General features: G+C 48.1%; 1 protein-coding gene across 2 annotated transcripts in view; it reads left to right on the top strand.

Annotated features, from left to right (window-relative positions):
• Positions 1 to 27,241, top strand: part of dennd6aa (DENN/MADD domain containing 6Aa) — an 85,222-nt gene that overhangs the window by 17,178 nt on the left and 40,803 nt on the right. For both annotated transcript variants that reach the window (XM_065004702.1, XM_065004704.1), the window contains 9 exons: positions 1,446 to 1,526; positions 1,921 to 2,026; positions 3,204 to 3,283; positions 4,294 to 4,353; positions 5,364 to 5,419; positions 5,763 to 5,885; positions 13,636 to 13,731; positions 17,715 to 17,875; positions 21,509 to 21,573. In XM_065004702.1, the coding sequence (XP_064860774.1) occupies positions 1,446 to 1,526; positions 1,921 to 2,026; positions 3,204 to 3,283; positions 4,294 to 4,353; positions 5,364 to 5,419; positions 5,763 to 5,885; positions 13,636 to 13,731; positions 17,715 to 17,875; positions 21,509 to 21,573 (828 nt within the window). The remainder of the gene's footprint in view (positions 1 to 1,445; positions 1,527 to 1,920; positions 2,027 to 3,203; positions 3,284 to 4,293; positions 4,354 to 5,363; positions 5,420 to 5,762; positions 5,886 to 13,635; positions 13,732 to 17,714; positions 17,876 to 21,508; positions 21,574 to 27,241) is intronic.

Below are 27,241 nucleotides of genomic sequence, written 5' to 3' on the forward strand. Positions count from 1 at the left end.
GATATAGAGTTGGCTGGGTTAGAATAGAGATAGAGCTGGCTGGGTTAGAATAGATATAGAGATCGCTGGGGTAGAATAGATATAGAGCTGGCTGGGGTAGAATAGGAATGGCTGGGTTAGAATAGGAATGGCTGGGTTAGAATAGGAATGGCTGGGTTAGAATAGGAATGACTGGGTTAGAATAGATATAGAGCTGGCTGGGTTAGAATAGATATAGAGCTGGCTGGGTTAGAATAGATATAGAGCTGGCTGGGTTAGAATAGGAATGGCTGGGTTAGAATAGGAATGGCTGGGTTAGAATAGGAATGGCTGGGTTAGAATAGGAATGGCTGGGTTAGAATAGATATAGAGCTGGCTGGGTTAGAATAGGAATGGCTGGGTTAGAATAGGAATGGCTGGGTTAGAATAGATATAGAGCTGGCTGGGTTAGAATAGATATAGAGCTGGCTGGGGTTAGAATAGATATAGAGCTGGCTGGGGTAGAATGGGAATGGCGTGGTTAGAATAGGAATGGCTGGGTTAGAATAGGAATGGCTGGGTTAGAATGGGAATGGCTGGGTTAGAATAGATATAGAGCTGGCTGGGTTAGAATAGGAATGGCTGGGTTAGAATGGCATTTGTCCGCTAAGGGGAAACTCCTCATGACTCTACAGGTAAACATTGACTCACACCTGAGAGATGAGAATCTCTGTGAGAGCCATACAGTCTCAGCCAACACTTTCCCCATGCCATGACACACCTCAGCCAGTCACCAACCAGCCAGAACACACCTCAGTCAATCACCAACCAGCCGGAACACACCTCAGCCAATCACCATGACTTCCTACTGCACTCTGACTGCCAGCTCTGGTCACACACTGGAAAATACTAAAGTTGGAAAACAAAATAAATATTCCTTGGGAGTGTAACCTGTCCTATAGACCTGTCCTATAGAGAAGGAGCTGGTATGATGCCAGTATATAACCTGTCCTAAAGAGAAGGAGCTGGTATGATGCCAGTATATAACCTGTCCTATAGAGAAGGAGCTGGTATGATGCCAGTATATAACCTGTCCTATAGAGAAGGAGCTGGTATGATGCCAGTATATAACCTGTCCTATAGAGAAGTAGCTGGTATGATGCCAGTATATAACCTGTCCTATAGAGAAGGAGCTGGTATGATGCCAGTATATAACCTGTCCTATAGAGAAGTAGCTGGTATGATGCCAGTATATAACCTGTCCTATAGAGAAGGAGCTGGTATGATGCCATTATTATCCACTGCCTCAAATCACTTGTCAACTGTTCACTTCCAACCATGTCGTGTTTAGGCTTAATGAAATATTGTCAACTGTTCACTTCCAACCATGTCGTGTTTAGGCTTAATGAAATATAGTGTGTGTGTGTGTTTTATTGTACGTGTGTGTGTGTGCCCATACTAAATGTGAGTTTGTTTTTTGTGTGTAGAGGGACCAAGGCCATTACTATGGTTACGTCTACTTCAGACAAGTCCGGGACAAGTCACTCAAGAGGGGTTACTTTCAGAAGGTGAGTTAACCCAGCTATCAGACAACGTTTTAGCACAGTTCAACACCAGCTATCAGACTACGTTTTAGCACAGTTCAACACCAGCTATCAGACTACGTTTTAGCACAGTTCAACACCAGCTATCAGACGAAGTTTTAGCACAGTTCAACACCAGCTATCAGACGACGTTTTAGCACAGTTCAACACCAGCTATCAGACTACGTTTTAGCACAGTTCAACACCAACTATCAGACTACGTTTTAGCACAGTTCAACACCAGCTATCAGACTACGTTTTAGCACAGTTCAACACCAGCTATCAGACGACGTTTTAGCACAGTTTTTATCAAACTTCCTGACCTTATTGCAATATGATTTTTAACTGTGTGTGTGTCTGTGTGTGTGTGTGTTTCCAGTCCCTGGTCCTTATCAGCAAGCTTCCTTACGTCACGTTCTTCCACTCCCTGCTGAAGCTCGTCGCTCCAGAGTACTTTGAGAAGCAGGAGCCGTGTCTGGAGGCTGGTGGGTCTCCTCATTTCATCCTGTTCAGCTGGAACCGGGAGAGGCCACAGACTAGCCCCTCCCTTTAGTAGAGGGGCTAGTCTGTGGCCCCTCCCTTTAGTAGAGGGGCTAGTCTGCGGCCCCTCCCTTTAGTAGAGGGGCTAGTCTGCGGCCCCTCCCTTTAGTAGAGGGGCTAGTCTGCGGCCCCTCCCTTTAGTAGAGGGGCTAGTCTGCGGCCCCTCCCTCTTAGTAGAGGGGCTAGTCTGCGGCCCCTCCCTCTAGTAGAGGGGCTAGTCTGCGGCCCCTCCCTCTAGTAGAGGGGCTAGTCTGCGGCCCCTCCCTCTAGTAGAGGGGCTAGTCTGCGGCCCTCCCTCTAGTAGAGGAGCTAGTCTGCGGCCCCTCCCTCTAGTAGAGGGGCTAGTCTGCGGCCCCTCCCTCTAGTAGAGGGGCTAGTCTGCGGCCCCTCCCTCTAGTAGAGGGGCTAGTCTGCGGCCCCTCCCTCTAGTAGAGGGGCTAGTCTGCGGCCCCTCCCTCTAGTAGAGGGGCTAGTCTGCGGCCCCTCCCTCTAGTAGAGGGGCTAGTCTGCGGCCCCTCCCTCAAGTAGAGGGGCTAGTCTGCGGCCCCTCCCTCTAGTAGAGGGGCTAGTCTGCGGCCCCTCCCTCTAGTAGAGGGGCTAGTCTGCGGCCCCTCCCTCTAGTAGAGGGGCTAGTCTGCGGCCCCTCCCTCTAGTAGAGGGGCTAGTCTGCGGCCCCTCCCTCTAGTAGAGGGGCTAGTCTGCGGCCCCTCCCTCTAGTAGAGGGGCTAGTCTGCGGCCCCTCCCTCTAGTAGAGGGGCTAGTCTGCGGCCCCTCCCTCTAGTAGAGGGGCTAGTCTGTGGCCCCTCCCTTTTTTTTATAAAGCGTTGTCTGATCTGATCTTTCCTGTTATTTTTCTGCTGTTCAGTTGTTGTGTGTTTTTAGTCGTAACATCTTATTGGCCCGGTGAACCCTGTAGTCTGTCTGTGTGTTTTTAGTCGTAACATCTTATTGGCCCGGTGAACCCTGTAGTCTGTCTGTGTGTTTTTAGTCGTAACATCTTATTGGCCCGGTGAACCCTGTAGTCTGTCTGTGTGTCTTCACGTGGCTTGTTTCTGTGTGAGACAGCCTGAACCCTGTAGTCTGTCTGTGTGTCTTCACGTGGCTTGTTTCTGTGTGAGACAGCCTGCAACGACATCGACCGCTGGCCCACTCCTCATCCAGGGAAAATATTGGTCCTCCCTATAATGGGTACTGTTATGAAGGTAGGTCTAACCAGGGAAAATATTAACCATCTCTATAATGGGTACTGTTATGAACCATCTCTATAATGGGTACTGTTATGAACCATCTCTATAATGGGTACTGTTATGAACCATCTCTATAATGGGTACTGTTATGAACCATCTCTATAATGGGTAATGTTATGAACCATCTCTATAATGGGTACTGTTATGAACCATCTCTATAATGGGTACTGTTATGAAGGTAGGTCTAACCAGGGAAAATATTAACCATCTCTATAATGGGTACTGTTATGAACCATCTCTATAATGGGTACTGTTATGAACCATCTCTATAATGGGTACTGTTATGAACCATCTCTATAATGGGTACTGTTATGAACCATCTCTATAATGGGTACTGTTATGAACCATCTCTATAATGGGTACTGTTATGAACCATCTCTATAATGGGTACTGTTATGAACCATCTGTATAATGGGTACTGTTATGAACCATCTGTATAATGGGTACTGTTATGAACCATCTGTATAATGGGTACTGTTATGAACCATCTCTATAATGGGTACTGTTATGAACCATCTCTATAATGGGTACTGTTATGAACCATCTCTATAATGGGTACTGTATAACCATCTCTATAATGGGTACTGTTATGAACCATCTCTATAATGGGTACTGTTATGAACCATCTGTATAATGGGTACTGTTATGAACCATCTCTATAATGGGTACTGTTATGAACCATCTCTATAATGGGTACTGTTATGAACCATCTCTATAATGGGTACTGTTATGAACCATCTCTATAATGGGTACTGTTATGAACCATCTCTATAATGGGTACTGTTATGAACCATCTCTATAATGGGTACTGTTATGAACCAAAATAACTAAATATTCATATAGGCCTCTTCTACGATTACCTATCAATCAAATATTTATAAAATATATATTTTTAAATTTACACCAACAGTTGTCACAAAGTAGTTGAGCAACTTAATCGGTAATATTTCTTTCTGTTTTTCTAGGTTCGGATCCCAACATCTTACGACAAGCCTGGAACCTCTCAGCTGGTGCAGTCCACACAGGTGAGGATGAGAATCGCCGTGCTACGAACAACACTACAAAATGGCACCCTGTTCCCTATCACCGTGCTACGAACAATGCTACAAAATGGCACCCTGTTCCCTATCACCGTGCTACGAACAACGCTACAAAATGGCACCCTGTTCCCTATCACCGTGCTACGAACAACGCTACAAAATGGCACCCTGTTCCCTATCACCGTGCTACGAACAACACTACAAAATGGCACCCTGTTCCCTATCACCGTGCTACGAACAACACTACAAAATGGCACCCTGTTCCCTATCACCGTGCTACGAACAACGCTACAAAATGGCACCCTGTTCCCTATCACCGTGCTACGAACAACGCTACAAAATGGCACCCTGTTCCCTATCACCGTGCTACGAACAACACTACAAAATGGCACCCTGTTCCCTATCACCGTGCTACGAACAACACTACAAAATGGCACCCTGTTCCCTATCACCGTGCTACGAACAACACTACAAAATGGCACCCTGTTCCCTATCACCGTGCTACGAACAACACTACAAAATGGCACCCTGTTCCCTATCACCGTGCTACGAACAACGCTACAAAATGGCACCCTGTTCCCTATCACCGTGCTACGAACAACGCTACAAAATGGCACCCTGTTCCCTATCACCGTGCTACGAACAACACTACAAAATGGCACCCTGTTCCCTATCACCGTGCTACGAACAACACTACAAAATGGCACCCTGTTCCCTATCACCGTGCTACGAACAACACTACAAAATGGCACCCTGTTCCCTATCACCGTGCTACGAACAACACTACAAAATGGCACCCTGTTCCCTATCACCGTGTCACGAACAACGCTACAAAATGGCACCCTGTTCCCTATAGTGAACTAGGTTTTGACCGGTGTACCATATAGTGAATAGGATGCCATTTCAGACTCCTACCATGTCACTCTGATACACTGCTGGTAGTCTGTCCAAAACCCTGTAACCCTAATAATACCCCATGACTGTTTTTGTTACAGAATGACAACCTGGTGTCCATAGTCCTCCCCACGGTCCACGAGGTAGACTTGTTCACGTGAGTACATGTTAGTAGTGGTGTTCAATCACAAATGGCACACTATTCCCTATATCGTGCACTACTTATGACCAGGGTCTGCAAAAGTAGTGCACTATATAGGGAATAGGGTGCTGGACTATTGATGTGTTGTTGTACTACCTTCCCAGCTCTCTGATGCCACCCATTGGTAGGGAGTGGGAGTCCAGCCAGGAGGACACTTAGCTGCATTATGTTGTTCACACACACACACACACACACACACACACACGGACTGGTTGCCATGGTAACATCGGGTTTCTGTAGAGGGTCCACCCAGGAGGAAGTGGAGAGTAGATACAGTTCCATCTCTTCCCCTCTGCAGGTGTTTCCACCCAGTCTTCTTCCACATTCAGATGTTATGGGAGCTGGTGTTGCTAGGAGAGGCTCTGGTTGTCATGGCACCATCACCGGCAGAATCTTCCGACACTGTTCTGGCATTGGTCAGGTGAGACAAGGAGGGTGTGGCTAGGAAGATTAACATACCATTTTGTTGTAATTTTTTTTTTAAGTACACAGCTATAAAGTAAAATACAGTGTTGTGAAAAAGTATGTTCCTCTTTACAATTGTCTCTTTTTTGCATATTTTCTACACTACATGTTTTTATATCTTCAATCAAAACCTAATATTAGATAAAGGTTACCTGAGTGAATACATAACTCCAAACCTAATACTAGATAAAGGTACCTGAGTGAACAAATAACTCCAAACCTAATATTAGATAAAGGTTACCTGAGTGAATAAATAACTCCAAACCTAATACTAGATAAAGGTTACCTGAGTGAACAAATAACTCCAAACCTAATACTAGATAAAGGTTACCTGAGTGAACAAATAACTCCAAACCTAATACTAGATAAAGGTTACCTGAGTGAATAAATAACTCCAAACCTAATATTAGATAAAGGTTACCTGAGTGAATACATAACTCCAAACCTAATACTAGATAAAGGTTACCTGAGTGAATAAATAACTCCAAACCTAATATTAGATAAAGGTTACCTGAGTGAACAAACCTAACTAGATAAAGGTTACCTGAAATAAATAACTAAACCTAATACTAGATAAAGGTTACCTGAGTGAATAAATAACTCCAAACCTAATACTAGATAAAGGTTACCTGAGTGAATACATAACTCCAAACCTAATATTAGATAAAGGTTACCTGAGTGAACAAATAACTCCAAACCTAATATTAGATAAAGGTTACCTGAGTGAATACATAACTCCAAACCTAATATTAGATAAAGGTTACCTGAGTGAATACATAACTCAAAATCTGGACAATTATTTAATTAATTTAATAAACAAAGTAATGCAACACTAAGTATTTTCCCCCTTATACTCACTAACTGGTTGTGCCTCCTTTAGCTGCAATGACTCCAACCAAACACTTCCTGTAGTTGTTGATCAGGCCACCTTTAGCTGCAATGACTCCAACCAAACACTTCCTGTAGTTGTGGATCAGTCCACCTTTAGCTGCAATGACTCCAACCAAACACTTCCTGTAGTTGTTAATCAGTCCACCTTTAGCTGTAATGACTCCAACCAAACACTTCCTGTAGTTGTTGATCAGGCCACCTTTAGCTGCAATGACTCCAACCAAACACTTCCTGTAGTTGTTGATCAGTCCACCTTTAGCTGCAATGACTCCAACCAAACACTTCCTGTAGTTGTTAATCAGTCCACCTTTAGCTGCAATGACTCCAACCAAACACTTCCTGTAGTTGTTAATCAGTCCACCTTTAGCTGCAATGACTCCAACCAAACACTTCCTGTAGTTTATGATTAGTCTCTCACACCGCTGTGGAGGAAGTTTGGTCCACTCTTCCAGAACTGCTGTAACTCAGCGACCTCCGCAACCGATCTGTGTGGTTTTCGAGCGCGAGCTGCTCAGTTCAGGTCCTGCAACAACATCTCAATTCGGGTTTAGGTCTGGACTTTGACGATGCCATTCCAAGACATTAAACGAGTTGCTTTTCAGCCATTCTGATGGAGACTTGATTTTGTGTTTTGGATCATTGTCTCGCTGCGTGACCCAGCCGGGCTTCAGCTCACAGACAGACCGCCTGTCATTCTCCTGTAGAATTCTCTGCTTCAGAACCGAATTCACGGTTCCTTCAAGCAATGCAAGTCGTCCAGGTCCCGAGGCAGAAAAGCATCCTCAAACCATCACACTACTACCACCACCACCACCATGCTTCACCGTTGGTATGAGGTTCTTACCGTGGAATGCGGTGTTTGGTTTTCTCCAATCATAATGGGACACGTCTCGTCCAAAAAGTGCCACTTTTGACTCCTCTGTCCATAAAAACATTCTTCCAGGAGTCTTGACGATCATCCGGGTACTCAGGCCATCTGTCTGTGAGCTGAAACTGAAGCCCAGAGACACTGATCTAGAACACTGATCTAGAACACTGATCTAGAACACACAAGTCTCCATCAGAATGGCTGAAAAGCAACTCGTTTAATGTCTTGGAATGGCCTCGTCAAAGTCCAGACCTAAACCCGATTTGAGATGTTGTGAGAGGCATTGTGTGTTGCATAACTTTGTTTATTAAATAAATGTTAATGTTATTTGTTCACTCATATCTAATATAAGGTTTTGTTTGAAGATAATAATAAAAAATAGATATGGAAAAATAGAAAATATCAAAAAGGGGAAATTACTTTTTCACCACTAGCTACCAGCAGTCTGCACCACTAGCTACCAGCAGTCTGCACCAGTAGCTACCAGCAGTCTGCACCAGTAGCTACCAGCAGTCTGCACCAGTAGCTACCAGCAGTCTGCACCAGTAGCTACCTGCAGTCTGCACCAGTAGCAGTCTGCACCACTAGCTACCAGCAGTCTGCACCAGTAGCTACCAGCAGTCTGCACCAGTAGCTACCAGCAGTCTGCACCAGTAGCTACCAGCAGTCTGCACCAGTAGCTACCTGCAGTCTGCACCAGTAGCTACCAGCAGTCTCCACCAGTAGCTACCTGCAGTCTGCACCACTAGCTACCAGCAGTCTGCACCAGTAGCTACCAGCAGTCTGCACCAGTAGCTACCAGCAGTCTGCACCAGTAGCTACCTGCAGTCTGCACCAGTAGCTACCAGCAGTCTGCACCAGTAGCTACCTGCAGTCTGCACCAGTAGCTACCAGCAGTCTGCACCAGTAGCTACCAGCAGTCTGCACCAGTAGCTACCAGCAGTCTGCACCAGTAGCTACCAGCAGTCTGCACCACTACCAGCAGTCTGCACCAGTAGCTAGTCTGCACCAGTAGCTACCAGCAGTCTGCACCAGTAGCTACCAGCAGTCTGCACCAGTAGCTACCAGCAGTCTGCACCAGTAGCTAGCAGTCTGCACCAGTAGCTCTGCACCAGTAGCTACCAGCAGTCTGCACCAGTAGCTACCAGCAGTCTGCACCAGTAGCTACCTGCAGTCTGCAGCAGTCTGCACCAGTAGCTACCAGCAGTCTGCACCAGTAGCTACCAGCAGTCTGCACCAGTAGCTACCAGCAGTCTGCACCAGTAGCTACCTGCAGTCTGCACCAGTAGCTCTGCACCAGCAGCTCTGCACCAGTAGCTACCTGCAGTCTGCACCAGTAGCTACCAGCAGTCTGCACCAGTAGCTACCTGCAGTCTGCACCAGTAGCTACCTGCAGTCTGCACCAGTAGCTACCAGCACCAGTCTGCACCAGTAGCTACCAGCAGTCTGCACCACTAGCTACCAGCAGTCTACACCAGTAGCTACCTGCAGTCTGCACCAGTAGCTACCTGCAGTCTGCACCAGTAGCTACCTGCAGTCTGCACCAGTAGCTACCAGCAGTCTGCACCAGTAGCTACCAGCAGTCTGCACCAGTAGCTACCTCTGCACCAGTCTGCACCACTAGCTACCAGCAGTCTACACCACTAGCTACCAGCAGTCTGCACCAGTAGCTACCAGCAGTCTGCACCAGTAGCTACCTGCAGTCTGCACCAGTCTGCACCACCAGTAGCTACCTGCAGTCTGCACCAGTAGCTACCTGCAGTCTGCACCAGTAGCTACCAGCAGTCTGCACCACTAGCTACCAGCAGTCTGCACCACTAGCTACCAGCAGTCTGCACCAGTAGCTACCAGTAGCTACCTGCAGCAGTGCAGTCTCTGCACCACTAGCTACCTGCAGTCTGCACCACTAGCTACCTGCAGTCTGCACCACTAGCTACCAGCAGTCTGCACCACTAGCTACCTGCAGTCTGCACCAGTAGCTACCTGCAGTCTGCACCACTAGCTACCTGCAGTCTGCACCACTAGCTACCTGCAGTCTGCACCAGTAGCTACCAGCAGTCTGCACCAGTAGCTACCTGCACCAGCTACCAGTAGCTACCAGTCTGCACCAGTAGCTACCAGCAGTCTGCACCAGTAGCTACCAGCAGTCTGCACCAGTAGCTACCAGCAGTCTGCACCAGCAGTCTGCACCAGTAGCTACCAGCAGTCTGCACCAGCTAGCAGTCTGCCAGTAGCTACCAGTCACCACTAGCTACCAGTCTGCAGCTACCAGCAGTCTGCACCAGTAGCTACCAGCAGTCTGCACCACTAGCTACCAGCAGTCTGCACCACTAGCTACCAGCAGTCTGCACCAGTAGCTACCAGCAGTCTGCACCACTAGCTACCTGCAGTCTGCACCACTAGCTACCTGCAGTCTGCACCACTAGCTACCTGCAGTCTGCACCACTAGCTACCTGCAGTCTGCACCACTAGCTACCTGCAGTCTGCACCACTAGCTACCTGCAGTCTGCACCACTAGCTACCTGCAGTCTGCACCAGTAGCTAGCTCTGCACCTCTGCAGTCTGCACCACTAGCTACCAGCAGTCTGCACCAGTAGCTACCAGCAGTCTGCACCAGTAGCTACCAGCAGTCTGCACCAGTAGCTACCAGCAGTCTGCACCAGTAGCTACCAGCAGTCTGCACCAGTAGCTACCAGCAGTCTGCACCAGTAGCTACCAGCAGTCTGCACCAGTAGCTACCAGCAGTCTGCACCAGTAGCTACCAGCAGTCTGCACCAGTAGCTACCTGCAGTCTGCAGCAGTCTGCACCAGTAGCTACCAGCAGTCTGCACCAGTAGCTACCTGCAGTCTGCACCAGTAGCTACTCTACCAGCACCACTAGCTACCAGCAGTCTGCACCACCAGCAGTCTGCAGCTACCAGCAGTCTGCACCAGTAGCTACCAGCAGTCTGCACCAGTAGCTACCAGCAGTCTGCACCAGTAGCTACCAGCAGTCTGCACCAGTAGCTACCAGCAGTCTGCACCAGTAGCTACCAGCAGTCTGCACCAGTAGCTAGCTCTGCACCAGCAGTCTGCACCAGTAGCTACCAGCAGTCTGCACCAGTAGCTACCAGCAGTCTGCACCAGTAGCTACCAGCAGTCTGCACCAGTAGCTACCAGCAGTCTGCACCAGTAGCTACCAGCAGTCTGCACCAGTAGCTACCAGCAGTCTGCACCAGTAGCTACCAGCAGTCTGCACCAGTAGCTACCAGCAGTCTGCACCACTAGCTACCTGCAGTCTGCACCACTAGCTACCTGCAGTCTGCACCAGTAGCTACCAGCAGTCTGCACCAGTAGCTACCAGCAGTCTGCACCAGTAGCTACCAGCAGTCTGCACCAGTAGCTACCAGCAGTCTGCACCACTAGCTACCAGCAGTCTGCACCACTAGCTACCAGCAGTCTGCACCAGTAGCTACCAGCAGTCTGCACCAGTAGCTACCAGCAGTCTGCACCAGTAGCTACCAGCAGTCTGCACCAGTAGCTACCAGCAGTCTGCACCAGTAGCTACCAGCAGTCTGCACCACTAGCTACCTGCAGTCTACACCACTAGCTACCTGCAGTCTGCACCAGTAGCTACCTGCAGTCTACACCACTAGCTACCAGCAGTCTGCACCAGTAGCTACCTGCAGTCTCCACCAGTAGCTACCAGCAGTCTGCACCAGTAGCTACCAGCAGTCTGCACCACTAGCTACCTGCAGTCTGCACCAGTAGCTACCAGCAGTCTGCACCAGTAGCTACCAGCAGTCTGCACCACTAGCTACCTGCAGTCTGCACCAGTAGCTACCAGCAGTCTGCACCAGTAGCTACCAGCAGTCTGCACCAGTAGCTACCAGCAGTCTGCACCAGTAGCTACCAGCAGTCTGCACCAGTAGCTACCAGCAGTCTGCACCAGTAGCTACCTGCAGTCTCCACCAGTAGCTACCAGCAGTCTGCACCAGTAGCTACCTGCAGTCTGCACCAGTAGCTACCTGCAGTCTGCACCAGTAGCTACCTGCAGTCTGCACCAGTAGCTACCTGCAGTCTGCACCAGTAGCTACCAGCAGTCTGCACCAGTAGCTACCAGCAGTCTGCACCAGTAGCTACCAGCAGTCTGCACCAGTAGCTACCAGCAGTCTGCACCAGTAGCTACCAGCAGTCTGCACCAGTAGCTTACCTGCAGTCTCCACCAGTAGCTTACCTGCAGTCTCCACCAGTAGCTACCAGCAGTCTGCACCAGTAGCTACCAGCAGTCTGCACCAGTAGCTACCTGCAGTCTGCACCAGTAGCTACCAGCAGTCTGCACCAGTAGCTACCTGCAGTCTGCACCAGTAGCTACCAGCAGTCTGCACCAGTAGCTACCTGCAGTCTGCACCAGTAGCTACCAGCAGTCTGCACCAGTAGCTACCAGCAGTCTGCACCAGTAGCTACCTGCAGTCTGCACCAGTAGCTACCAGCAGTCTGCACCACTAGCTACCTGCAGTCTGCACCAGTAGCAGTCTGCACCAGTAGCTACCAGCAGTCTGCACCATTAGCTACCTGTAGTCTGCACCAGTAGCAGTCTGCACCAGTAGCTACCAGCAGTCTGCACCAGTAGCTACCAGCAGTCTGCACCAGTAGCTACCAGCAGTCTGCACCAGTAGCTACCAGCAGTCTGCACCAGTAGCTACCAGCAGTCTGCACCAGTAGCTACCTGCAGTCTGCACCACTAGCTACCAGCAGTCTGCACCACTAGGTACCTGCAGTCTGCACCACTAGGTACCTGCAGTCTGCACCACTAGCTACCTGCAGTCTGCACCAGTAGCTACCTGCAGTCTGCACCACTAGCTACCTGCAGTCTGCACCACAGTCTGCACCAGTAGCTACCAGCTACCTGCAGTCTGCACCAGTAGCTACCTGCAGTCTGCACCACTAGCTACCTGCAGTCTGCACCAGCAGTCTGCACCAGTAGCTACCTGCAGTCTGCACCACTAGCTACCTGCAGTCTGCACCACTAGCTACCTGCACCAGTAGCAGTCTGCACCACTAGCTACCAGCAGTCTGCACCAGTAGCTACCTGCAGTCTGCACCAGTAGCTACCTGCAGTCTGCACCAGTAGCTACCAGCAGTCTTCACCAGTAGCTACCAGCAGTCTGCACCAGTATCCACCAGCAGTCTGCACTAGTAGCCACCTGCAGTCTGCACCAGTAGCAGTCTGCACCAGTAGCTACCAGCAGTCTGCACCACTAGCTACCTGCAGTCTGCACCACTAGCTACCTGCAGTCTGCACCACTAGCTAGCTACCTGCAGTCTGCACCAGTAGCAGTCTGCACCAGTAGCTACCAGCAGTCTGCACCAGTAGCTACCAGCAGTCTGCACCACTAGCTACCTGCAGTCTGCACCAGTAGCTTACCTGCAGTCTGCACCAGTAGCAGTCTGCACCAGTAGCTACCAGCAGTCTGCACCAGTAGCTACCAGCAGTCTGCACCAGTAGCTACCTGCAGTCTGCACCAGTAGCTACCAGCAGTCTGCACCAGTAGCTACCAGCAGTCTGCACCACTAGCTACCTGCAGTCTGCACCAGTAGCTGTCTGCAGTCTGCACCAGTAGCTGTCTGCACCAGTAGCTACCTGCAGTCTGCACCACTAGCTACCTGCAGTCTGCACCACTAGCTGTCTGCACCAGTAGCTACCTGCAGTCTGCACCACTAGCTACCTGCAGTCTGCACCACTAGCTGTCTGCACCAGTAGCTGTCTGCACCAGTAGCAGTCTGCACCAGTAGCAGTCTGCACCAGTAGCAGTCTGCACCAGTAGCTGTCTGCACCAGCAGCAGTCTGCACCACTAGCAGTCTGCACCAGTAGCTAATGGACACAACCCCTTAAGATGATCTGTGTGTCTGGAGTTCAATCACTAATTACTGTGTGTGTGTGTGTGTGTGTGTGTGTGTGTACAGCTGCATCTCTCCTCTGCGCTACTGCAGTGACTTCAGACCGTACTTCACCATCCACGACAGCGAGTTTAAAGAGTACACCACCAGAACACAGGCTCCGTGAGTAACACTATAGTGTACTATAACACTATAGGACACACCACCAGAACACAGGCCCTGTGAGTAACACTATAGTGTACTATAACACTATAGGACACACCACCAGAACACAGGCCCTGTGAGTAACACTATAGTATAGTAGGACACCACCAGAACACAGGCTCCGTGAGTAACACTATAGTATAGTAGGACACCACCACCAGAACACAGGCCTCCTGAGTAACACTATAGTATAGTAGGACACCACCAGAACACTGGCCCCGTGAGTAACACTATAGTATAGTAGGACACCACCAGAACACAGGCCCCGTGAGTAACACTATAGTATAGTAGGACACACCACCAGAACACAGGCTCCGTGAGTAACACTATAGTATAGTAGGACACCACCAGAACACTGGCCCCGTGAGTAACACTATAGTATAGTAGGACACCACCAGAACACTGGCCCCGTGAGTAACACTATAGTATAGTAGGACACCACCAGAACACAGGCCCCGTGAGTAACACTATAGTATAGTAGGACACACCACCAGACCACAGGCCCTGTGAGTAACACTATAGTATAGTAGGACACCACCACCAGAACACAGGCCTCCTGAGTAACACTATAGTATAGTAGGACACCACCAGAACACAGGCCTCCTGAGTAACACTATAGTATAGTAGGACACCACCACCAGAACACAGGCCCCGTGAGTAACACTATAGTATAGTAGGACACACCACCAGAACACAGGCTCCGTGAGTAACACTATAGTATAGTAGGACACACCACCAGAACACAGGCCTCCTGAGTAACAGTATAGTATAGTAGGACACCACCACCAGAACACAGGCCCTGTGAGTAACACTATAGTATAGTAGGACACACCACCAGAACACAGGCCTCCTGAGTAACACTATAGTATAGTAGGACACCACCAGACCACAGGCCCTGTGAGTAACACTATAGTATAGTAGGACACACCACCAGAACACAGGCCTCCTGAGTAACACTATAGTATAGTAGGACACACCACCAGAACACAGGCCCTGTGAGTAACACTATAGTATAGTAGGACACCACCAGACCACAGGCCCTGTGAGTAACACTATAGTATAGTAGGACACCACCAGACCACAGGCCCTGTGAGTAACACTATAGTATAGTAGGACACCACCACCAGAACACAGGCCTCCTGAGTAACACTATAGTATAGTAGGACACCACCAGACCACAGGCCCTGTGAGTAACACTATAGTATAGTAGGACACCACCAGACCACAGGCCCTGTGAGTAACACTATGGTATAGTAGGACACCACCAGACCACAGGCCCTGTGAGTAACACTATAGTATAGTAGGACACCACCAGACCACAGGCCCTGTGAGTAACACTATAGTATAGTAGGACACCACCAGACCACAGGCCCTGTGAGTAACACTATAGTATAGTAGGACACCACCAGACCACAGGCCCTGTGAGTAACACTATAGTATAGTAGGACACCACCAGACCACAGGCCCTGTGAGTAACACTATAGTATAGTAGGACACCACCAGACCACAGGCCCTGTGAGTAACACTATAGTATAGTAGGACACCACCAGACCACAGGCCCTGTGAGTAACACTATAGTATAGTAGGACACCACCAGACCACAGGCCCTGTGAGTAACACTATGGTATAGTAGGACACCACCAGACCACAGGCCCTGTGAGTAACACTATAGTATAGTAGGACACCACCAGACCACAGGCCCTGTGAGTAACACTATAGTAGGACACCACCAGACCACAGGCCCTAACACTATAGTATAGTAGGACACCACCAGTAGGACACCACCAGAACACAGGCCCTGTGAACACTATAGTAACACCACCAGACCAGAACACAGGCCTAGTAACACTATAGTATAGTAGGACACACCACCAGAACACAGGCCTCCTGAGTAACACCACCACCCAGAACACAGGCCTCCTGAGTAACACTATAGTATAGTAGGACACCACCAGAACACAGGCCTCTGTGAGTAACACTATAGTATAGTAGGACACCACCACCAGAACACAGGCCTCCTGAGTAACACTATAGTATAGTAGGACACCACCACCAGAACACAGGCCTCCTGAGTAACACTATAGTATAGTAGGACACCACCAGACCACAGGCCCTGTGAGTAACACTATAGTATAGTAGGACACCACCAGACCACAGGCCCTGTGAGTAACGGGCACAACTGAAAACACCTTATACTCTGAGGGGCATACTACAAAGCAGACATAACTATGGATTTGCTTATTCATTAAAAAAAGCTACACTTAGATATGTATGTTTGTTTGTTGAATCAATTAGAGCATACCCATTTCAAGCTTATCTTCAAAAAAATATATAAACTCAGCAAAAAAAGAAACGTCCTCAACTGTCAACTGCGTTTTATTTTCAGCGAACTGAACATGTGTAAATATGTGTATGAACATAACAAGATTCAACAACTGAGACATAAACTGAACAAGTTCCACAGACATGTGACTATCAGAAATGGAATAATGTGTCCCTGAACAAAGGGGGGGTCAAAATAAAAAGTAACAGTCAGTATCTGGTGTGGTCACCAGCTGCATTAAGTACTGCAGTGCATCTCCTCCTCGTGGACTGCACCAGATTTGCCAGTTCTTGCATTGAGATGCTACACCACCAAGGCACCTGCAAGTTCCCGGACATGTCTGGGGGAAATGGCCCTAGCCCTCACCCTCCAATCCAACAGGTCCCAGACGTGCTCAATGGGATTGAGATCCGGGCTCTTCGTTGGCCATGGCAGAACACTGACATTCCTGTCTTGCAGGAAATCACGCACAGAACGAGCAGTATGGCTGGTGGCATTGTCATGCTGGAGGGTCATGTCAGGATGAGCCTGCAGGAAGGGTACCACATGAGGGAGGAGGATGTCTTCCCTGTAACACACAGCGTTGTCATGCTGGAGGGTCATGTCAGGATGAGCCTGCAGGAAGGGTACCACATGAGGGAGGAGGATGTCTTCCCTGTAACGCACAGCGTTGTCATGCTGGAGGGTCATGTCAGGATGAGCCTGCAGGAAGGGTACCACATGAGGGAGGAGGATGTCTTCCCTGTAACGCATGGGGTTGAGATTACCTGCAATGACAACAAGCTCAGTCCGATGATGCTGTGACATACCGCCTCAGACCATGACGGACCCTCCACCTCCAAATCGATCCCGCTCCAGAGTACAGGCCTCAATGTAACGCTCATTCCTTCGACGATAAACGCAAATCTGACCATCACCCCTGGTGAGACAAAACCGCAACTCGTCAGTGAAAAGCACTTTTTGCCAGTCCTGTCTGGTCCTGCGAAGCGACGGTGGGTTTGTGCCCATAGGCAGTGATGTCTGGTGAGGACCTGCCTTACTACAACAGGCCTACAAGCCCTCAGTCCAGCCTCTCTCAGCTTATTGCGGACAGTCTGAGCACTGATGGAGGGATTGTGCTTTTCCTGGTGTAACTCATGCAGTTGTTGCCATCCTGTACCTGTCTTGTGGGTGTGATGTTCGGATGTTCGGAAGCTGTTGGTGTCATACCGACCATTCCACAGGTGCATGTTCAGTAATTGTTTCTGGTTCATTGACCAAGCAGGGAAACAGTGTTTAAACCCTTTACAATGAAGATCTGTGAAGTTATTTGGATTTTTACCATTTCTTTGAGAGCTGGTGTCCTGAAACAAACATTTTTTTTTGCTGAGTTGATATATTTCCAAGTATTTAGGTAAGTTGGCTAGCTAACTCCTTGATCCTGCATTGTAGTATACAGCCCTGGAATACCAATCTCTTCTTACTTCACATTTGATTTGTCTAGCTATGTTGTTTTTAGGGAGCAAATGGAACACAGACGCCAGTCAGACATGCTTTTGTTGACAAGTAGAGCTACTATGATGTATTAACACGTGTCTGTCTTTGTGCCTGTGTGTCTGTCTTTGTGCCGGTCTCTCAGGCCATCTGTGATTCTTGGCGTGACCAACCCGTTCTTTGCGAAGACCCTCCAACACTGGCCTCACATCATCCGTATTGGAGACATGAAGCAGGCTGGAGAGACTGTCAAGCAGATGAAGGTCAAGAAGCTGAAGAACCTGAAGACCCTGGACTCTAAGCCAGGTGATTGAGCAGAGGCTTTACTCTCACATGACTAGGGTTGCAAAATTCCCTGTTTAAAAAAAATTAATTAAAAAAATGTAATCTTGGTTGAAGAATTCCAGGATGGATGATTCCAAAAATGCTTGTTTCTGGGATTTCTGAAAAATCTTCGTATTTTGTGAAAGTTTCTGGAGTTTTAAAACCCTACACATGACTGGAATGGATGGCTGCTGGTGTTTTTACATCCCTACACATGACTGGAATGGATGGCTGCTGGTGTTTTGGAATGGATGGCTGCTGGTGTTTTTACATCCCTACAACCCTACACATGACTGGAATGGATGGCTGCTGGTGTTTTTACATCCCTACACATGACTGGAATGGATGGCTGCTGGTGTTTTTACATCCCTACACATGACTGGAATGGATGGCTGCTGGTGTTTTTACAACCCTACACATGACTGGAATGGATGGCTGCTGGTGTTTTTACATCCCTACACATGACTGGAATGGATGGCTGCTGGTGTTTTTACAACCCTACACATGACTGGAATGGATGGCTGCTGGTGTTTTTACAACCCTACACATGACTGGAATGGATGGCTGCTGGTGTTTTTACATCCCTACACATGACTGGAATGGATGGCTGCTGGTGTTTTTACAACCCTACACATGACTGGAATGGATGGCTGCTGGTGTTTTTACATCCTGCTACACCCTATGACTGGAATGGATGGCTGCTGGTGTTTTTACATCCCTACACATGACTGGAATGGATGGCTGCTGGTGTTTTTACAACCCTACACATGACTGGAATGGATGGCTGCTGGTGTTTTTACATCCCTACACATGACTGGAATGGATGGCTGCTGGTGTTTTTACATCCCTACACATGACTGGAATGGATGGCTGCTGGTGTTTTTACATCCCTACACATGACTGGAATGGATGGCTGCTGGTGTTTTTACAACCCTACACATGACTGGAATGGATGGCTGCTGGTGTTTTTACATCCCTACACATGACTGGAATGGATGGCTGCTGGTGTTTTTACAACCCTACACATGACTGGAATGGATGGCTGCTGGTGTTTTTACATCCCTACACATGACTGGAATGGATGGCTGCTGGTGTTTTTACATCCCTACACATGACTGGAATGGATGGCTGCTGGTGTTTTTTTTACATCCCTACACATGACTGGAATGGATGGCTGCTGGTGTTTTTACATCCCTACACATGACCTGCTACACCCTACACATGACTGGAATGGAGATGGCTGCTGGTGTTTTTACAACCCTACACATGACTGGAATGGATGGCTGCTGGTGTTTTTACATCCCTACACATGACTGGAATGGATGGCTGCTGGTGTTTTTACATCCCTACACATGACTGGAATGGATGGCTGCTGGTGTTTTTACATCCCTACACATGACTGGAATGGATGGCTGCTGGTGTTTTTACATCCCTACACATGACTGGAATGGATGGCTGCTGGTGTTTTTACATCCCTACACATGACTGGAATGGATGGCTGCTGGTGTTTTTACATCCCTACACATGACTGGAATGGATGGCTGCTGGTGTTTTTACATCCCTACACATGACTGGAATGGATGGCTGCTGGTGTTTTTACATCCCTACACATGACTGGAATGGATGGCTGCTGGTGTTTTTACATCCCTACACATGACTGGAATGGATGGCTGCTGGTGTTTTTACATCCCTACACATGACTGGAATGGATGGCTGCTGGTGTTTTTACATCCCTACACATGACTGGAATGGATGGCTGCTGGTGTTTTACATCCCTACACATGACTGGAATGGATGGCTGCTGGTGTTTTTACACATCCCTACCCTACACATGACTGGAATGGATGGCTGCTGGTGTTTTTACATCCCTACACATGACTGGAATGGATGGCTGCTGGTGTTTTTACATCCCTACACATGACTGGAATGGATGGCTGCTGGTGTTTTTACATCCCTACACATGACTGGAATGGATGGCTGCTGGTGTTTTTACATCCCTACACATGACTGGAATGGATGGCTGCTGGTGTTTTTACATCCCTACACATGACTGGAATGGATGGCTGCTGGTGTTTTTACATCCCTACACATGACTGGAATGGATGGCTGCTGGTGTTTTTACATCCCTACACATGACTGGAATGGATGGCTGCTGGTGTTTTTACATCCCTACACATGACTGGAATGGATGGCTGCTGGTGTTTTTACATCCCTACACATGACTGGAATGGATGGCTGCTGGTGTTTTTACATCCCTACACAATGACTGGAATGGATGGCTGCTGGTGTTTTTACATCCCTACACATGACTGGAATGGATGGCTGCTGGTGTTTTACATCCCTACACATGACTGGAATGGATGGCTGCTGGTGTTTTTACATCCCTACACATGACTGGAATGGATGGCTGCTGGTGTTTTTACATCCCTACACATGACTGGAATGGATGGCTGCTGGTGTTTTTACATCCCTACACATGACTGGAATGGATGGCTGCTGGTGTTTTTACATCCCTACACTGGATGACTGGAATGGATGGCTGGCTGGTGTTTTTACATCCCTACACATGACTGGAATGGATGGCTGCTGGTGTTTTGTTTTTACATCCCTACACATGACTGGAATGGATGGCTGCTGGTGTTTTTACAACCCTACACATGACTGGAATGGATGGCTGCTGGTGTTTTTACATCCCTACACATGACTGGAATGGATGGCCGCTGGTGTTTTTACATCCCTACACATGACTGGAATGGATGGCTGCTGTTGTTTTTACAACCCTACACATGACTGGAATGGATGGCTGCTGGTGTTTTTACATCCCTACACATGACTGGAATGGATGGCTGCTGGTGTTTTAATATCTACATTCCCCCTTCACCAATGAAGGTTGCTCAGAGGAGAAAGGGGAGGATCCACTTACTCAGTGAATTTTGTAAAAAGAGTAAAATATTAAAGTTGTCCTTTATATACATGTATGTAACATATTCTCAATAATTTAGTAACACACTGTTTTGCAATTAAGGTATATAGTAGCCTCAACAGCACTCTGTGGCGTAGCACCATGGTGTAGCCGGAGGACAGCTAGCTTCCGTCCTCCTCTGGGTACATTGACTTCAATACAAAACCTAGGAGGCTCTTGGTTCTCATTTCATTGATTTCTGTTGAAAAGTGTTTCTTAAAACGGAAGGAAACAGGGATAAACCTAGCTGAATTTGTCCAATAGAAACTCTTGTTTTGACTAATGATTACACCGTAGATCAAGAGTGTAAAGTGGTATTGTCCGTCACCTTGATTACGCCAACTTGTGCCTCGACTTGTGCACCGCACCTACACTTTATGAACTTTAATTCGTATGCTATGTTGTAGCAAGAGTATAGGAAACATTTTAGTAGCCTTAACATGTCCATGTTACATTGAACTGGGTGAACGGAATATGAATTACAGTCATCCAATATGCTGTAATAGAAATAAGGCCATGCTCTTAGAAAAATAACTGTCTTCCCTAATATTAAACGTCCAGGACCGACAATGCCCTTCACTGTGTGAAACTAGTGTTTTCATATCCACATTGTGTCTTCACTGTGTGAAACTACTTTGTGTGTTCCATTGCAGGAGTCTACAGCGCGTACAAGCCCTTCCTCAACAAAGATGAGGATATCATTAAACAACTTCAGAAGGTAAGCGGGGTAACTAGGGAACTACAGAAAGTAATGGGGGGACTAGGGAACTACAGAAAGTAATGGGGGGGGGACTAGGGAACTACAGAAAGTAATGGGGGACTACAGAAAGTAATGGGGGGAACTACAGAAAGTAATGGGGGGACTAGGGAACTACAGAAAGTAATGGGGGGGACTAGGGAACTACAGAAAGTAATGGGGGGGACTAGGGAACTACAGAAAGTAATGGGGGGGACTAGGGAACTACAGAAAGTAATGGGGGGGGACTAGGGAACTACAGAAAGTAATGGGGGGACTAGGGAACTACAGAAAGTAATGGGGGGCTACAGAAAGTAATGGGGGACTACAGAAAGTAATGGGGGGACTAGGGAACTGAAAGTAATGGGGGGGGACTACAAAAGTAATGGGGGACTACAGAAAGTAATGGGGGGGACTAGGGAACTACAGAAAGTAATGGGGGGACTAGGGAACTACAGAAAGTAATGGGGGGGACTAGGGAACTACAGAAAGTAATGGGGGGGAACTAGGGAACTACAGAAAGTAATGGGGGGAACTAGGGAACTACAGAAAGTAATGGGGGGGACTAGGGAACTACAGAAAGTAATGGGGGGGACTAGGGAACTACAGAAAGTAATGGGGGGACTAGGGAACTACAGAAAGTAATGGGGGGACTAGGGAACTACAGAAAGTAATGGGGGGGAACTAGGGAACTACAGAAAGTAATGGGGGGACTAGGGAACTACAGAAAGTAATGGGGGGGGACTACAGAAAGTAATGGGGGGGACTAGGGAACTACAGAAAGTAATGGGGGGGAACTAGGGGACTACAGAAAGTAATGGGGGGACTAGGGAACTACAGAAAGTAATGGGGGGGACTAGGGAACTACAGAAAGTAATGGGGGACTAGGGAACTACAGAAAGTAATGGGGGACTAGGGAACTACAGAAAGTAATGGGGGGGGACTAGGGAACTACAGAAAGTAATGGGGGGACTAGGGAACTACAGAAAGTAATGGGGGGGACTAGGGAACTACAGAAAGTAATGGGGGGACTAGGGAACTACAGAAAGTAATGGGGGGACTAGGGAACTACAGAAAGTAATGGGGGGACTAGGGAACTACAGAAAGTAATGGGGGGGGGACTACAGAAAGTAATGGGGGGAACTAGGGAACTACAGAAAGTAATGGGGGGACTAGGGAACTACAGAAAGTAATGGGGGGAACTAGGGAACTACAGAAAGTAATGGGGGAACTAGGGAACTACAGAAAGTAATGGGGGGACTAGGGAACTACAGAAAGTAATGAGGGGGAACTAGGGAACTACAGAAAGTAATGGGGGGAACTAGGGAACTACAGAAAGTAATGGGGGGACTAGGGAACTACAGAAAGTAATGGGGGGAACTAGGGAACTACAGAAAGTAATGGGGGGACTACAGAAAGTAATGGGGGGAACTACAGAAAGTAATGGGGGGGAACTAGGGAACTACAGAAAGTAATGGGGGGACTAGGGAACTACAGAAAGTAATGGGGGGAACTAGGGAACTAGAAAGTAATGGGGGAACTAGGGAACTACAGAAAGTAATGGGGGGGGAACTAGGGAACTACAGAAAGTAATGGGGGGCAACTAGGGAACTACAGAAAGTAATGGGGGGAACTAGGGAACTACAGAAAGTAATGGGGGGAACTAGGGAACTACAGAAAGTAATGGGGGAACTAGGGAACTACAGAAAGTAATGGGGGGAACTACAGAAAGTAATGGGGGAACTAGGGAACTACAGAAAGTAATGGGGGGACTAGGAACTACAGAAAGTAATGGGGGGACTAGGGAACTACAGAAAGTAATGGGGGGGGACTAGGGAACTACAGAAAGTAATGGGGGACTAGGGAACTACAGAAAGTAATGGGGGGGACTAGGGAACTACAGAAAGTAATGGGGGGGACTAGGGAACTACAGAAAGTAATGGGGGGGACTAGGGAACTACAGAAAGTAATGGGGGGACTAGGGAACTACAGAAAGTAATGGGGGACTAGGGAACTACAGAAAGTAATGGGGGGGACTAGGGAACTACAGAAAGTAATGGGGGGACTAGGGAACTACAGAAAGTAATGGGGGGACTAGGGAACTACAGAAAGTAATGGGGGGGGACTAGGGAACTACAGAAAGTAATGGGGAACTAGGGAACTACAGAAAGTAATGGGGGAACTAGGGAACTACAGAAAGTAATGGGGGGACTACAGAAAGTAATGGGAACTAGGGAACTACAGAAAGTAATGGGGGGAACTACAGAAAGTAATGGGGGGGAACTAGGGAACTACAGAAAGTAATGGGGGGGACTAGGGAACTACAGAAAGTAATGGGGGGGGGAACTACAGAAAGTAATGGGGGGGACTAGGGAACTACAGAAAGTAATGGGGGGGGACTAGGGAACTACAGAAAGTAATGGGGGACTAGGGAACTACAGAAAGTAATGGGGGAAAGTAAGGGAACTACAGAAAGTAATGGGGGGAACTAGGGAACTACAGAAAGTAATGGGGGGAACTAGGGGAACTACAGAAAGTAATGGGGGGAACTAGGGAACTACAGAAAGTAATGGGGGGAACTAGGGAACTACAGAAAGTAATGGGGGAACTAGGGAACTACAGAAAGTAATGGGGGGAACTAGGGAACTACAGAAAGTAATGGGGGGAACTAGGGAACTACAGAAAGTAATGGGGGGGAACTAGGGAACTACAGAAAGTAATGGGGGGGAACTAGGGAACTACAGAAAGTAATGGGGGGGAACTACAGAAAGTAATGGGGGGAACTAGGGAACTACAGAAAGTAATGCGGGGGACTAGGGAACTACAGAAAGTAATGGGGGGACTAGGGAACTACAGAAAGTAATGGGGGGGAACTACAGAAAGTAATGGGGGGACTAGGGAACTACAGAAAGTAATGGGGGGACTAGGGAACTACAGAAAGTAATGGGGGGACTAGGGAACTACAGAAAGTAATGGGGGGAACTACAGAAAGTAATGGGGGGACTAGGGAACTACAGAAAGTAATGGGGGGAACTAGGGAACTACAGAAAGTAATGGGGGGGAACTAGGGAACTACAGAAAGTAATGGGGGACTAGGGAACTACAGAAAGTAATGGGGGGAACTAGGGAACTACAGAAAGTAATGGGGGGGAACTAGGGAACTACAGAAAGTAATGGGGGGACTAGGGAACTACAGAAAGTAATGGGGGAACTAGGGAACTACAGAAAGTAATGGGGGGGGACTAGGGAACTACAGAAAGTAATGGGGGGGACTAGGGAACTACAGAAAGTAATGGGGGGACTAGGGAACTACAGAAAGTAATGGGGGGGACTAGGGAACTACAGAAAGTAATGGGGGGGAACTACAGAAAGTAATGGGAACTAGGGACTACAGGTAATTAGAACTACAGAAAGTAATGGGGGGACTAGGAACTACAGAAAGTAATGGGGGGGACTAGGGAACTACAGAAAGTAATGGGGGGGACTAGGGAACTACAGAAAGTAATGGGGGGGGGGACTAGGGAACTACAGAAAGTAATGGGGGGACTAGGGAACTACAGAAAGTAATGGGGGGGACTAGGGAACTACAGAAAGTAATGGGGGACTAGGGGACTACAGAAAGTAATGGGGGGACTAGGGAACTACAGAAAGTAATGGGGGGAACTACAGAAAGTAATGGGAACTAGGGAACTACAGAAAGTAATGGGGGGGGACTAGGGACTACAGAAAGTAATGGGGGGACTAGGGAACTACAGAAAGTAATGGGGGGGACTAGGGAACTACAGAAAGTAATGGGGGGACTAGGGAACTACAGAAAGTAATGGGGGGACTAGGGAACTACAGAAAGTAATGGGGGGACTAGGGAACTACAGAAAGTAATGGGGGGACTAGGGAACTACAGAAAGTAATGGGGGGGACTAGGGACTACAGAAAGTAATGGGGGACTAGGAACTACAGAAAGTAATGGGGGGGACTAGGAACTACAGAAAGTAATGGGGGAACTAGGGAACTACAGAAAGTAATGGGGGAACTAGGGAACTACAGAAAGTAATGGGGGGACTAGGGAACTACAGAAAGTAATGGGGGGACTAGGGAACTACAGAAAGTAATGGGGGGACTAGGGAACTACAGAAAGTAATGGGGGAACTACAGAAAGTAATGGGGGGACTAGGGAACTACAGAAAGTAATGGGGGGAACTACAGAAAGTAATGGGGGGAACTAGGGAACTACAGAAAGTAATGGGGGGGACTAGGGAACTACAGAAAGTAATGGGGGGACTAGGGAACTACAGAAAGTAATGGGGGGACTAGGGAACTACAGAAAGTAATGGGGGGACTAGGGAACTACAGAAAGTAATGGGGGACTAGGAACTACAGAAAGTAATGGGGGGAACTACAGAAAGTAATGGGGGGACTAGGGAACTACAGAAAGTAATGGGGGGGACTAGGGAACTACAGAAAGTAATGGGGGGAACTAGGGAACTACAGAAAGTAATGGGGGGAACTAGGGAACTACAGAAAGTAATGGGGGGGAACTAGGGAACTACAGAAAGTAATGGGGGGGAACTAGGGAACTACAGAAAGTAATGGGGGAACTAGGGAACTACAGAAAGTAATGGGGGGGAACTAGGGAACTACAGAAAGTAATGGGGGGAACTAGGGAACTACAGAAAGTAATGGGGGGACTAGGGAACTACAGAAAGTAATGGGGGAACTAGGGAACTACAGAAAGTAATGGGGGGGACTAGGGAACTACAGAAAGTAATGGGGGGAACTAGGGAACTACAGAAAGTAATGGGAGGGAACTACAGAAAGTAATGGGGGGACTAGGGAACTACAGAAAGTAATGGGGGGAACTAGGGAACTACAGAAAGTAATGGGGGGACTAGACTAGGGGGGGGAACTACAGAAAGTAATGGGGGGACTAGGGAACTACAGAAAGTAATGGGGGGACTAGGGAACTACAGAAAGTAATGGGGGGGGGACTAGGGAACTACAGAAAGTAATGGGGGGGACTAGGGAACTACAGAAAGTAATGGGGGGACTAGGGAACTACAGAAAGTAATGGGGGGACTAGGGAACTACAGAAAGTAATGGGGGGACTAGGGAACTAAGAAAGTAATGGGGGGACTAGGGAACTACAGAAAGTAATGGGGGGACTAGGGAACTACAGAAAGTAATGGGGGGGACTAGGGAACTACAGAAAGTAATGGGGGGACTAGGGAACTACAGAAAGTAATGGGGGGACTAGGAACTACAGAAAGTAATGGGGGGACTAGGGAACTACAGAAAGTAATGGGGGGACTAGGGAACTACAGAAAGTAATGGGGGGGAACTACAGAAAGTAATGGGGGAACTAGGGAACTACAGAAAGTAATGGGGGGGAACTAGGGAACTACAGAAAGTAATGGGGGAACTAGGGAACTACAGAAAGTAATGGGGGGAACTAGGGAACTACAGAAAGTAATGGGGGGGGACTAGGGAACTACAGAAAGTAATGGGGGGACTAGGAACTACAGAAAGTAATGGGGGGGAACTAGGGAACTACAGAAAGTAATGGGGGACTAGGGAACTACAGAAAGTAATGGGGGGGGACTAGGGAACTACAGAAAGTAATGGGGGGAACTACAGAAAGTAATGGGGGGACTAG

Source organism: Oncorhynchus nerka, linkage group LG2 (genome assembly GCF_034236695.1).
Source record: "Oncorhynchus nerka isolate Pitt River linkage group LG2, Oner_Uvic_2.0, whole genome shotgun sequence".
Taxonomy (NCBI): Eukaryota; Metazoa; Chordata; class Actinopteri; order Salmoniformes; family Salmonidae; genus Oncorhynchus; species Oncorhynchus nerka.